The sequence below is a fragment of the Pantherophis guttatus genome, chromosome 1 (assembly GCF_059756535.1).
Source record: "Pantherophis guttatus breed Tessera chromosome 1, ASM5975653v1, whole genome shotgun sequence".
Taxonomy (NCBI): Eukaryota; Metazoa; Chordata; class Lepidosauria; order Squamata; family Colubridae; genus Pantherophis; species Pantherophis guttatus.
This window is the reverse complement of record NC_142063.1, coordinates 232,349,843-232,364,259: the sequence shown is the minus strand read 5'-3', so window position 1 is coordinate 232,364,259 and position 14,417 is coordinate 232,349,843. Positions and strand designations below refer to the sequence as shown.

The window sequence follows — 14,417 nt, the reverse complement described above, 5'->3', positions numbered from 1 at the left end:
TCTTTTTAAAATATTTGGAGTTCTTTAGATGGGTTGCAAGCAGTCAAATATAGAACTTGTATTAAACTGAATAAACAACTAGTTCAGTTATGTACGTACCATCTCACTGGAAACATTGGTCAGGAGTAAATTATACAGAATTCCATGGTTTTTGGTTTTGTTTTTTTCCCAGAAAGGCAAATTGCTATTAATAATTGAATTCTGGATAGAGTTTTCATTCAAGTATATGAAAACAAAATAAGAAATAGGCAACGGTTCTTCTAGATCTAAGACAACTCGCTGTGGCCATCTTACTATGGCCAACTCACTGTGGAACAGCTCATTGCAGCCACCTTGCAAGGAACAATTCCACGAAGGATAACTCTTATCCACCACTGTTCTTTCGACATTATTTCCATTGACAAAAATAAAAGTAATGTCAAAGAAACAAGGGCAGATAACATTTATCGTATTGAGTTATCCCCGTGGTGAGTTGGCCATGGCAAGTTGCCCGCAGCAAGTTGGCCATGGTAAGATGACTTTGGCAAGATGGCCACAGCAAATTGTCCCATTCCAAGTTCTATTAATCAAGGATGGATCCTCCCCTTTTACAGCTTCTTATTTTAATAATGAATTAAATAGCCTGATTCTAAACATGTTTACTTTGAAATAAGGTTAGTGAGATATGTTTGGTCAGAAGTTAATTTGATGAGTCTTTATAGTTAATTCAGGTTTTCAGGTTTCTTACACTATCGAGAACATAATCAAATATAAACTTTGTTTCCTGATTCTGGGAATTCAATTTCATTTACAAATATATTGATTGTTTCTATTTAATAGGATTCTTTTTTTTAATAGGTTGTGTTACATTTCTGGTATTTAGTACTAATTTGTGTGCTGCTGTATTTCAGATTGAAGGACAAGGACACGGGGCTGTGTTTGACTGCAAGTGCTCTCCTGATGGCCAGCATTTTGCATGTACAGATTCCCATGGGCATCTCTTAATATTTGGATTTGGTTCCAGTAGCAAATATGATAAGGTGTTGTACAAGAAACTGCTTAATTTGTAATTTTTGCATAAGAGATACAAGCTAGTTTTAACCAAATTACTGTATAGATTTCCAGTATGAATGAAAGTTACATTCAAATTCTGTTCCATTACAAATTAAATCTTAGTTTTTTCTTTTTATAATGAATGGCTCAGAAATATGCTTCTGAAGTTCCACCTGACATCTCAAAATTCTTTTGTCATATGATATTGAATAATAAATATTAGATTTAATCTATTACAGGAATGCTTAGTCATTACTTTTAAGGAAATTCTATGTTCTAGGCTGCAGTTGGGCAACTTAATGTCTTTCAAATGTTTGGGAATAAAATTCTAATTAATGTCAACTATCTTGGCTGAAGTCTAGGAATTTGGTAAATTGTAGTCCAAAAAATATGGAAGTGCAGAGATTACCTACTCCAGTTTCAGGTTAAAACTATTCAGGGTACATTTTTAAACTTCTCTTTCATCATCTCAAATGAACTATGAACTGTGAATTTCCCCCCCAATTTCTTCTGTAAATAGTAAAGCCCTGAATTCAGGCACTTTTCACCCTACCCATGTTTACAATCATTCCTCTTTTCTGTTTCATTGATTGGACCATTCAAAGGCTCTTACGTATAGAAAAGAAAAAAAATGTTATTTTCTCCCTGATCTCCACACCCAGGAATGGTGCATCCAAAGTTTTTTCATCTCTTGCTCTACTTTTGGTTCATATTGAATATATTTTCTGCACTTTGGTGCAAATTTTAAGAACATAGGTCCATCCTATCTCTTTTCCCCCCTCCTTTTCTCAAAATACTTCGCTATTCCTCTTTCATTTGTTTCATCTGTTTTTCATCTTTTGAAAAGAAAATCATTGCATACTTTGACCTGTCCAATTGTTCCAAAATGAAAAAACTGCTTCAGGAATTTTTTTGACAAGAAAGCAGAATGTATTAGAATCCTCATAAAAGAGTTTTATTGTTTCATGAAGTTTATACCTCTAATTTGAAACAAAAGGTAGTTTTAAGTGCTTTGTAGTGAGTCATTTAATCTCCACTTTGCTGTGAACGGAGATCTTACCTGCTTAACTCATATGCATGATTCTTTGGTTATATCTAAATTCAGGAATATCATTTTTCATGCCTATCAAAATGTCAGAATATGGAAAAAGCGGTTCATGCCAATTTAAAAAATTAAATTATAATAGTCACCATATATGAAAATGAGTTTGCTTGTATCCATTTATTATTTTTACAGATAATTCAGGGTGGTGAATATATCCAACACACCTTTCTTCTCCTATTTTCCCTACAACAACAACCTTATGAGGTGAATTGGTTAAGAGAGTGTGATTGGCCCAAAGTCACCCAGCTAGTTTTCATGGCTAAGGCAGAACTTGAACTCACAGTCTCCTGCTTTTTAGCCTGGTGCCTTAACCACTAGATCAAAGTGGCTCTGATAATAAATACATTTTTCCTTTTCTGAGGTTGCTTTAAAAACTATCCTTATTCAGAGCAAAATTGGGAAGTTTTTGGATCAGGTAAGAAGTTCTGAGATAGCCTTTCTTTTGCAAAGATACAGGGAGTCCTCAATTTATAACCACAATTGGGAGCGGAATTTTGGTTGCTAAATAAAGGGATCATAAAGTGGGATGTCTCATGACTGCATTGCTTAGCAATCAAAATTCCAGCATTCCTGGCTGCTGCTGTTAAACAAAGTTATAAGTCTTTAAGTGCCAGGAATCCCAGGTAAGGAGCACGGGGGTTTCCAGATTGTGTGTGAGTTGGGATGTTTTAGTGGGCCCTTGGGAGCCCTCAGCTGCTCCAGTCCAACCCAAAGCTGCTGTTCCCCAGGAAACCACAGCTGTCCACTCAGTCCAGCAGCATTTACTGGGATCATGCAACTTTCCATTCCTCTCCCCCTGATCTATGTCTTTCTGATAAACTTGCACAATAACACTCACTGGTGGCAGCAGTCAGGCTGGACCTGAAATAGAGTCCCATGGCCTTCAGCAGTCTCAGCCAGCTGCCATCACCCCCAGGCCTCTATTTCAGTCCCAGTGCTGCTGTTGTTGAGTGCCACTGTGCAAGGCAGCCAAAGAACATCGATCATGGGGAAAGAGGTGAGTGGTGGGAATTGCAGTGCCCCTGCGGTCATAAGTGTTAGCAGGCTGCCAAGCATTGGAATTTTGATCACGTTGACTGCAGGTACACTAATGTGTATAACTTTAGGCATGTGGCATAAGTCTGGTTTTTGTCAGTGCTGTCATAATTTTGAATGCTAAGCGGTCATAAGTCAAGGACTGCCTGTAGTGCCTTCACACTATAAAGAAAGGAATTACTAATGATGTTTTAGCACAGGTTTCCCCCCCCCCCCCCCCAAAAAAAAAAAAAAGATTTTTAAATATTTTCACAAACTGATCTATCTTCTCCATGCAGAAATAAGATGATTGGAAGAATCAGGTTCCAATTCTAAATCCAAATACTCTATGAGCTCCAGTCTGACTGACACTCTGGATTCTCAGTTTTTCTAAAGGAGCAAAAATATGCAAACATGGAAATAAATCCCCAATTACAAAATCCTTCCAACTTGATTCCAAAAAAGAATCAAGAATTAATCAGGATCTCTCTTCTGCTCTCAGTTTATGAAGAAGAATTGTCTGTGTTATACCCGAGGATTTCAAAAATTTCAAACTGTTTCTAACCTTTGTTATAAAAAGATCACATCTTTGTAAATGAAATGTCGTTTCCCCGTCTTAGAAACTGAACTTTAATTGATTTCTTTTTAATGACATAGTTAATTCAAAATGTCTACATCTCTAAAAATAAAAAACAATAATTTAGAAACTCCATTTTGCTCAAAATGTTTGCAACTATGGAAAACAGGTTGTAACAGAACTTGAATTTCTTTCATTGGCTACCGCCTAATTCCCTAGGATAACTAATGCACCTGTAATAGCACAGCACTAACCAAAATTTAAAAACTTCTATTTGATTATCATTATTTAAATATGCCAACTCTGAATTACAAAAAAGATTTTAGGGAGTTAGTCTTACCTTAATTATATTTAAACTTTTTTAATGTAAGTTTTTTAAATGTACAGATATATCATTATTCCATTATAAAATAAGATGCTAACAAAGATGTGAAAAAGGAGCTCAGTAGGAACAAATTTTGCTATTAACCAAGTCTTTATCCTTCTGCAGAATTAATAAGTATTTATTTATGTATCCCTGTGCATTTCTCATTCTTTGAAGACCATAGCTCTCAAATGTATAATTTCAACTTTAAAAACTGTTTTATAAAAGAACTGTGTAATTAATTTAACTATAATTAGCAGTTTTTTGAACTGGTGGCAATCTATATTTGATCAATTCTTAAATCTTAACTAGATTTGGTTTTTACAAAAGAAAGTTATCTAGAAAAGGTTACTTTAGCAATATGTAACTATTTTGATATTGATTCACAAATATATTTTGTTAAACTTTCTTTCAATTACATATAGTCTATAATTCTAAAAATGTATTTTTATTTACAGATAGCAGATCAGATGTTCTTTCACAGTGATTATCGGCCTCTCATTCGTGATGCCAATAATTTTGTATTGGATGAGCAAACACAACAGGCACCACATCTCATGCCACCTCCATTTCTGGTTGATGTTGATGGTAACCCTCATCCATCAAGATTTCAGAGATTAGTTCCAGGACGTGAAAACTGTAGAGAAGAGCAGCTTATTCCTCAGATGGGGGTAACTTCCTCAGGTATGTATAACTTCTAACTTTGTATAGTACCTTACTATTTTCCAGATTTTTGAGAGGGACTTTTTAGAATTCTTGCCAGCTTCAGTTCCAAAGGCATAAGAATAAAGGTAAAGGTTTCCCCTGTCCAGTCTGATTCTAGGGGGTGGTGCTCATCTTTGTTTCTTACCCGAGGGAACCAGAGTTGTCTGAAGACACTTCCATGGTCATGTGGGCAGCATGACTATACACCAAGGTGCACGGAACATTGTTACCTTCCCACCAAAGTGGTACCTATTTATCTACTTTCATTTGCATGCTTTCAAACTTCTTGGTGGGCAGGAGTTGGGGCAAGTAATGGGAGTTCACCCCATTGTGCGGCACTTTCCAGTTGGCAGGCTCAGTGTCATTAACTGTTAAATCATCATGTTTTTACTTCTGAGTTTATTCCTGCATTTATTTTTCTTTTGCAAAAAAAAAAAAGAAAGAAAGAAAGAAATAAGAGGAATGGTATCATAGGTGAGATTTGTTTGCTTGTCCCTCCAGTTAATCATCTGAAGATCAGTTAGTGATAAATTCCAATCTATTTTCCAGGCTTCTTTGCATTTCTAAATGGGTCACTGAAAAAATGGCAAGTTTCTTATTCATAATCTCTTCCACAGTTTTCGAAAAAGAAAATTAACACAATTGACGTTAATAAGTATTACTTTAGCAGTATTAAAGAGGACGTTTTGAGGGAATTGTGTTCATTTTCTCCAGTGTGTAAATAACAAGTACTTAATTCGTTAACATTTTGACATATGAAAAAATGAACATAGTAGTGGATGGGTGAATTTGGGTCTAAAAACTATTTTACACTTTTTTCACAATTTTCACTAGATCAGGACCTGTTGAATGATATAAATTGGCATATGTTATTGAGAGATTAATTACCAATATTTTTTGTTAAAAAATATATAGAGCATGTGTATAAGCTTAATTTGCCCAATTGGTACTGATTTCTTAAAGATGGAAAAGGAATGTAATTTTATTTACAGACTTGCATTCCATTTACTGAGACAAGGTTTCATAGAACGTCAGTTTCAGACAGTGCCAACAGCCTATTTGGATGTAAGATATAAAGAAATTAAACATCATCTATTCCTTTGTGATAATTCACAGGTGCAAGATCTGAACCATTACACATTACACTGCAAATTATATTAGGAACTCAGATTTGTTTATTGTGTCTTTGTGAATCAACTGAATCAGTCCAACATAGGATAAAAAAGGTCTATTTCTTACTTATTGATATAGATGAGCATGTAACAAAACAAGTTGCATTGTTTGCATGACCTTAAGAAAGATACAAATTCAGGTGTTGAAGCTGTGCTGTTAATTTTAGGGGGCATGAATTGAATTGATATGGATTGTGTAATTTTAAGTGAATTATGATAAAACGTTCATTCCAAATGTTTTTAACAGTTGAACTCTTACAGACTTTATGCACTCTAATGAACTACATGCACTTAAATGTAAAAAATATATTTTAAATTAATCAAATTCTACTTTTAATAGGACTGAATCAAGTTTTGAGTCAACAAGTTAGTCCTTTGGACAGCATGATACAGAGACTTCAACAAGAACAAGATCAGCGTCGGTCTGGAGAAGCTGGAAACAGCAATACAAATAGAATTGGCAGAGGTAAAAAAAATCCTCGTTTCATTGACTTTAATAATTTAATACAGTATTTTTCAACTTTGGCAATTTTAAGATGTATAGACTTCAATTCCCAAATTCATGCTGCCTGGGAAATTCTGAAGTCCACATATCTTAAAGTTGCCAAGGTTGAAAAACACTGATCTAATTTGACATGATTTTATCATGGAAATAGTATTTTAGCCTAGTAATAATGGCATTTAAATCATTTTGCAATAATAAAATGTGTGTGTGTTTATTAAGACATTTGCTCACCAAAAAATGTATCCAGTAATAGTTTTAAATTTCCTCTTGGTTACTCAACACATTGCTTAAAAATGTTCATTTCTGTTTTGTCTTCTCTGTTTATGCTCAGTAAACTCTACCTCAGAAGTGCATTCACCACCAAATGTGGGATTAAGACGCAGTGGACAAATTGAAGGAGTTCGCCAGATGCATAGCAATGCTCCAAGAAGTGAAATAGCAACTGAACGCGATCTGGTAGCATGGAGTCGAAGGGTTGTGGTACCAGAATTATCAGCAGGAGTATCCAGGTAATAGATAAATCTAATGGTGTTGTATTTGTAAACTTGCACTATGAACAACAGTGATGCTTTCTTTCTGTTGGCACAGCACAGCTCTCCAATTTTCCAGGCAGATCCCCCACCCACCCCCCCCCACCCCCAATCTGCCCATAATGCTGACAACTGTGTCATCTGATTTCTTTCTCTCTGGCCTTAAATTTATGTCTTGATAAGCATTCTGTTTAACAAGCACAAAATTAATACTAGATTTCATGGTATGCTTTATACTTAGTTTCATCGAACAAGTGATAACAAATATATTTGGTTAAGAGCAATTGCTGCAAATATATTTTTCTTTTCAATTTGGTGTGAGGATAGTTCCCGGTGAAACTTAATAACCTCATTTGCTCAAGAAGGCAAGAATCACATGGCCCACATTTTGTTTCTAGCCTTCTTCATTATTTGTCCAGAGTATTTATTATTTATTTATTTATTTATTGTTTATATTTATATACCGCCCTTCTCCCGAAGGACTCGGGGCGGTGAACAGCCAACAGATAAAACACAAGAAATACAAAATTTAAAAACAGTATTAAAATCCAATTAAATTAATTTGGCCCACAATTAAAAACACTCCTGTATTAAGACCCATAATTAAACAATTTAAAAATTAAACAATTTAAAAGAGTTAGGCCAGCCTGGCTTGCTGGAATAAAAATGTCTTTAGGGAATATATAACCTTACCCTCAAGGTTTTTATGGCAAACATCAGGTCCATCACTAAAACTATGATCATTTATGATTTCATGAGCAGGTATAACCAAAACCTGATTGGGGAAAGGGGCAATATTGGCCACTCTGAATCTGCCCAGGATTTCTTGGCTTGGTGATAACAGTATTATCTCACGTGATAGTTAGGCCCAACACATTTAAGTAGTTATACATGTTTCTGGTTATTTTTATTGTTTTTTTTTTAACTCTAATTGTTAGCCACCCAGAGTCATGTATATGAGATCGGCAGTCTATAAACTCATTAAATAAAGTTATACATTGGACTTTGTTTTTGACTTGGTGCAGTTATGCAAAAATATGGGTATGATACAGAAAGTATTTGTTTCTTGTAGTCAGGTCATTTTAGATGAGATTGACTGAAGCCCAAGATCTTTGCAGGGGAAAGAGACTAATTTAGTTGGTTCACCCCACTTGCCAGATGGATCTAGATGGATTCTGATAAGCTCTTGGGAACTTTCCCAGCAATTTAACAGGCAATTTGTTATTTGCTAGGTTAACCACAAGAAGTAACTTATTGTCTTGATGTGATTGTTCTTGAATAATTTCTTACTGTTTGCTCATGCTGGGTGGCGCCTTGGAACCCCACGTGAAGAAATAGAGGGCTGGTGGAGAAATGCAAAAAGTGGATTTGAGTGAGCATGTGTGTGAACCCAAGATTAGGCTTCTGATGAGGTCATAAGGGAAACGGTGCATTTCTTATTACATCAGCTGGCTTCAGAAGTAGTCACTTTCAGGGCTACCAGCTTCTTTTTAGCAAGAAATGAGCAAGTAGATTTCATGCCATTTTACACTGCATTTTTCATATTTTTGAGGTTACTTGGATTTTCTTTCTTACGGATAAAGAGGGCTGTTTTTCCTGATGGTTGGTGCGAGAATGGCAGTGCTCCTTTGAAGGAGGTGACACCATTGGACTTGAGAGTGGTACATTATTTCCTCAAAAGGCCCTCCCTGTATCCAGCCACATTTGACAACTTTCAGTATCCAGTCTTCCTTATATAAGAACAATTATTGAGAAGGTGTAAAAGTAAAAGAGGTGAATTGTCTGGACCACTTTCATTTGGGGTTCTAGTCTAGCCCGAGATGGAAACTCTGCCAACTGTGTTGGTTGGGTCTGAATTAAGGTACTGAACACTCCTTCTGGTTCTACTGAATCTGGCCTTTGATGCCGTTATTCATGGTTTCTTTTTGGATCACCTGCAAAAGCTGGGATTTAGAGGCACTATTCTACAATGGTTCTTCTCCTTACTTATTGGATAGTTCCAGTCAGTGGCTATAAGGGAAGAGAGGCTGAGTTATTGACTCTTCTGTTGGGTGCTGTAATACTCTGTTCTTTCTCCCTTATTTTTTAATATCTACAGTCTGTTGCTAGTATGATGAGATTGTTGTGTTGTTATTAATTTTAATATTGGTTTTGTTAAGTTACACTATAAATGCTTCCATGTTGGTATTTTCATTTCTAATAGGCCAGTTCTCTCGACTAACAGGAAAGGTACTTTGAGAAGAAGATTAGTTCAGCTTAGGACTCCAATATGTATTTTGTGCTACTTAGTGTTACAGGTAGGATTACACAACCACTTTACTTAGGGTTAATAGGTACAGGTTTTTATATTTAGAGGGAATTACACAAAATATGATATTTTAGAAGTGTAAAGCAACCCTTGTTGCTGTTTGGTTTATGTAGATATCATTATTATGAAGCTGTATACTCTCAAAGAGTTTGGGATGCAAATGTGTGGCTCCTGATACAAAATTTGGAATAATGCATCTAATTCTAATACATTGAAATTAACTTTAATGCTTGAATTTTTGTCCTGCAGTAGGCAAGAAGAATGGCGAACAGCAAAGGGAGAAGAAGAAATAAGAACATACAGAGCAGAAGAGAGAAGAAAACACATTATAAGTCATGTTCCTAGAGAAAATAAGATACCATCTTTGCCCAAAGTAAGCAGTGTACTCTTGACAGTAATGTAGAGTACAGGTAATCCTTGATTTATGACCACAATTGAGGCCAAAATTTCTGATGCTAAGCAAGACAGGTTTTAAGTGAGTTTTGCCCCATTTTACTACCTTTCTTGCCACAGTTAAGTGAATCACTGCAGTTGTTAAGTTAGTGAATCTGGCTTTCCCATTGACTTTGCTAGTCAGATGGTCGTAAAAAATGATCATATGACCCCAGGAACTGCAACTGTCATATAAATGAGTCAGTTACTAAGCATTTGATTTTTGATCATGTGATCATAAGGATGTTGCAGTGGTTATAAGTGTGAAAAATGGTCATAAGTAACTTTTTTCAGTGCCATTGTGTCTTTGAATGATCATTAAATGAATGGTTGTAAATCAAGGATTACCTGTATCATAAAACTTGAAAGCAAACAGGCTGGATGTGCCCAGAGCAATTTCTGCTCTGCACAAATTGCGGCTCATTCCTGCTACCTCCCCAGCTGAGCCCAGTGAGCAACACTTAGCAGATGGGGCTCCACTGCCCGGCTGTGCTCACTTTGCTTCAACTCTTCCCACCGGCTTATCCCTCCCACCCCCGCCTTTTGATTTCCCTGCACTCTTCCATTGCTGCTCTCTGCTGCACCTCACTGACCTTCACTGTCTTCTTTCTCCTGCTTCCTTCTCCATATGCATCCAGGCCCCAGGAGCACATGGCAAGTCTGGCAGGGTGACAGAGCCTTGTCTGCCAAAGGCAGCCTGCCTGACCTAGCCATGGAGGAGGCAGGAAGACAGTGCAGGTCGCAACCGAAAGGCAGAGAGAGCAGGAAGATAGGGTGGGGGGAGTTGAAGCACACAGTGTGCTTGTAAATGCATGCCACAGCCATAATTGTGAAAACCAGTTCCATTCATTAAGTGCCATCATAATGGTGACTGAACAAATGGTTATTAAGAGAGAACAACCTATAGTAGGAGGGTGCTTCTTGCCCTGTGTGAAAACCTTTTTCATGTGTTACTGGTTTGCATCTCTTTAGTTAACTAATAGAAGCGGGGGATTTTCAAATTGTGATCCACAGAGCTGAGAGTTCATAAGAACTTGATGAGATTCCCTGAAAGAACAAGGGCAAAAAGAAGAAAAAGTTCAGTTGAATATACTTTTCTAGCATGAGGACTTTTCTGTTTGATCAGGGGTTCCAGGAATTTTCTTTTCTTTTAATTAACAAGTACTTCAACCTGAAGATGAAAGACCCTGAATAGCTCTTTAGGATTTAAACATCTTTGCTGTCAGGTTGGAAGAAAAAATCCTTCAATCACCTGCAGTATCATTTTCATTTTCATTTATAGTTAAAGTTTAAGAAACGGACGAACTATCTGAAACAATAGAAAGTTGTAAAATGTTCTACAATCATAGCACTAGTACGGTGGATTTAATTGTACAAAGAATTCATCTCATAAGTATTTTTATATATTTTTGCAGATATTAATTATGTTATATTTGCATTTTTGGTTTTTTGGCGTTGTTAGTGAATTCTAATCAGCGGCCATTCAGATTATAATATTAATGTCTGAAGGTATAAGGAAGAGCAGACTTAGTTTATCTAAAGGCTTTTTATTTCCACTGGTGAGCTGTACCTCTGTACTGTTTCACAGAGGTTTTTCATGGTCCTGATTAATGGTCATTTTGTGTGTTTCTAGAACCATTCACATGATCATGTGTTAGATGTTGGTGATTCGAAAAAGCAACAGGCCAACCAACATAACTATAGAACCAGATATGCCTTAGAGGAAACTGTCAGGCCAAATGAAGAGAATGAAAATGGAAGCAGTTCCTCAGAGGTAAGAGGAACTTATATTGTGCTTCATTTTAAATGAAAACGAACGTGACTATTCATTGAGTTCTGATATGGTAGATCGGGCTTTCCCAAGCTGAGATTTTCCTCTCTTTGGGAGCTGCATAGAATCCAGGGAGGTGGGAATATTTTTATTTTTTATGTTTTTATTAAAATTAAACTTTGTTGTATTGTTTTCATTGCCCATTTTGGTGTCTGGATTTTTAGGGGAGTGTATACATTGAAATTACATCACAGGGATATTTATTAACAGAAAGTTTAGGAACTCCTACCCTAGGTTTTTTGCATGCAAAATCATTCATAATTCCTGAGGTTACTTGACTCTCCTTTCTTAAAAACAAAAATGGGTGTTTTCCCTAGATTTTTCATATATTACACATGTTAAATGCAATTTAACTGTTTCAGGAAGAGCTTTTTAGTAAATGTTCAGAGACACTTTGTTTTCCTAATACTATGCATGGAAAATCTGACTTGCTTTAGCAGAGAGTTATTTATTAATCATATAACTGGCCAAGCAGTTATGGTGATTTAAACTAAAAATATTGTAACTAAAGAAGCAAATACCAAATGACATAAAAGAGAACTCAGCAATCATAATATGAAAATTCCAGTGCTATGGAACCTTCTACTGCAGGTTCAAAAACAGTGTAGGAAGTGTTTCTCCTGAAATGGGCATTTTATTTGTTTCATGTTATAACCAAACCCTTGCTGTTTACAGTATGTTATACCCAGATTTATACCAAAAAAGGCAGCCTTTCCGATACTCTGGTTCCAAACCACTTCAGCTTTTCTATATTAATTACATTTGGAAATAAATTATATAAACTAATTATCTATTATGAGTCTGTGGGTAGTAATTAAAGAGCCAGTGTTTGGTTAGATCTTAGTTTTCAAGAAAGTTGTTTAATGGTTACTTTTTTTAAATAAACTTATCATGGTCAATTTTATTGTATTTTTTGTTTTGTGAGTCACCCAAAGTGGCATCAAAATTGAGTGAAATGAAGTCATTGAATTAACCGAATTCTTAATCAGAAGTACTTAGTTCATTTATTAAAGAAATTAGAAGTACTTCATTACTTTTAAAGAAAATCTTAGCATGACAGAAGAAATGTCTAAATATTATATTGTTCTTAGGAAGGAGAAATTGTTGTTGCCAGTGGTGGAACATCAGAAGATGAAAGAAAAGCATGGCATAGTGATGGTAGTTCTAGGTAAGTGACTGAATGTCAGGGACTATGCTGTTTAAACTTAAATGGGAGATTTAAGTGGTAAGATATGTTAATTGTTCTGATTCATAAAATATACTTTGAGTAAAAAATGTAAAACAAGGAGTTTAAGAAACCTTTATGGAAGAAAGAATCTAGTAAAAAACAAAACACCATACATGTACAGGGATCTTTCAGTCACATTCCTGTCTACCTCGAAGATAGGAGGCTCCTTTCGAATGACCTTCTGTCAGATAGGAAAGGCCACCATTAAACTCTCTCCTGAATATCTATCTCTCTAGCACTTAGTGTTGATATATCATTACATTTTCATTCATCACATTGAAAAATGCAGGCAGTTCCCAGGTTAAAAATGTCTTAATGTTTAAAACAGCCCTGAGATACAAACAGACCACCCATTACTAAAAATGGTGTACAGCGTTCTTTCGTGAATAAATGAAACACTGAAACCACACAACGTTTTTAAGAACCACTGAAGTGGTGCATTTTTAATATACAGCCTATTTTTAATAGTTTCTTCTGTAACTGATTTTAGTGGAAACACTAGCAACTACCTATTAAATAGCAACATTTGGACTTTGCAAAAAGGTTTGTGGAAATTTGCTAGTGGCTCTTTTTCCTTTAATTTTTTTACCTTTGTTTTGTCAGACAGCGGGCTTGAACACATTTTTTTTTTAGGGGAAAACGTCTTCTCTGCTATATTACAGCCTGCTTTTTCACATTCATCTTTGCTTTAAAAAAACAGCATGTTATATAATTTAAACATTTCTTGTACTGGTCCGTGACCATAATAAAGATTGAATGAAAAAAATGTTTTCTTTTTGACAATACTGACTTCAACATTCCCTTCTTGGGAGTATAGTGGTAATAAATAATTAGAGCATCTGAGGAGTTTAGGAGCATCAAATTAACATTTTATTATTAGGTAATTTTTGTTTTGATGATTTTACTTCTCGCCCACCTGGTTTTATGCTTTATGCTATTTATACCTTATGGTTCTGTATGAAGTTGCAAGTAACATTGGTTCAGTGCTTTTCATCTACATGCATTCTAATTCCAGAAGTACTAAGGCAAAAATTACTTGTTTCATCCTAGTATGGTTAGCTAATTTTTCAGTAACATATTGAAACATACTTTTTCTGATGGATATTAAATTTGCACATCAGTGCATATCTATGTATTGATTAATTATTTCACTTCTAGTGACTATTCCAGTGATTACTCGGACTGGACAGCAGATGCTGGAATTAATTTACAACCACCAAAGAAAGTTCCTAAAATTAAGACCAAGAAAGTAGAGAGCAGTTCAGAAGATGAAGAGGGTCCTGAAAAACAGAGACAAAAACAAATCAGAAAAGAAAGGAAAAAAGGTATTGAAGATAAAGATGGTCCATCATCTCCAAAGAAAAGGAAACCGAAAGAAAGGAAACAAAAGGTTGTACTATAATTATAAAATGCTTCTTTTCAATAATGCTTGTTCCTCACATGTGAATTATACTTTTAATTATCCAGATAGCTAATATATTAAAATTACAAGTTAAGGAGTCTACATTTTGCAAGATCTTTGATTCAAAGTTTGCCTATAAGGGAAGGTGTGTGGAGTTTGTTAATATGCTCTTTTATTCTATTCATCAACTAGCAAAGTTTCTCCATATATCT

The 14,417-nt window shown here is 35.4% G+C and overlaps 1 protein-coding gene across 1 annotated transcript in view; it reads left to right on the top strand.

The window, feature by feature from the left end:
- PHIP (PHIP subunit of CUL4-Ring ligase complex) overlaps nt 1-14,417 on the top strand; it is an 87,914-nt gene that overhangs the window by 41,991 nt on the left and 31,506 nt on the right. The window contains exons 16-23 of the mRNA XM_034431856.3: nt 891-1,019; nt 4,551-4,776; nt 6,310-6,435; nt 6,806-6,983; nt 9,562-9,685; nt 11,378-11,518; nt 12,667-12,743; nt 13,962-14,193. Of these exons, the coding sequence (XP_034287747.2) occupies nt 891-1,019; nt 4,551-4,776; nt 6,310-6,435; nt 6,806-6,983; nt 9,562-9,685; nt 11,378-11,518; nt 12,667-12,743; nt 13,962-14,193 (1,233 nt within the window). The remainder of the gene's footprint in view (nt 1-890; nt 1,020-4,550; nt 4,777-6,309; nt 6,436-6,805; nt 6,984-9,561; nt 9,686-11,377; nt 11,519-12,666; nt 12,744-13,961; nt 14,194-14,417) is intronic.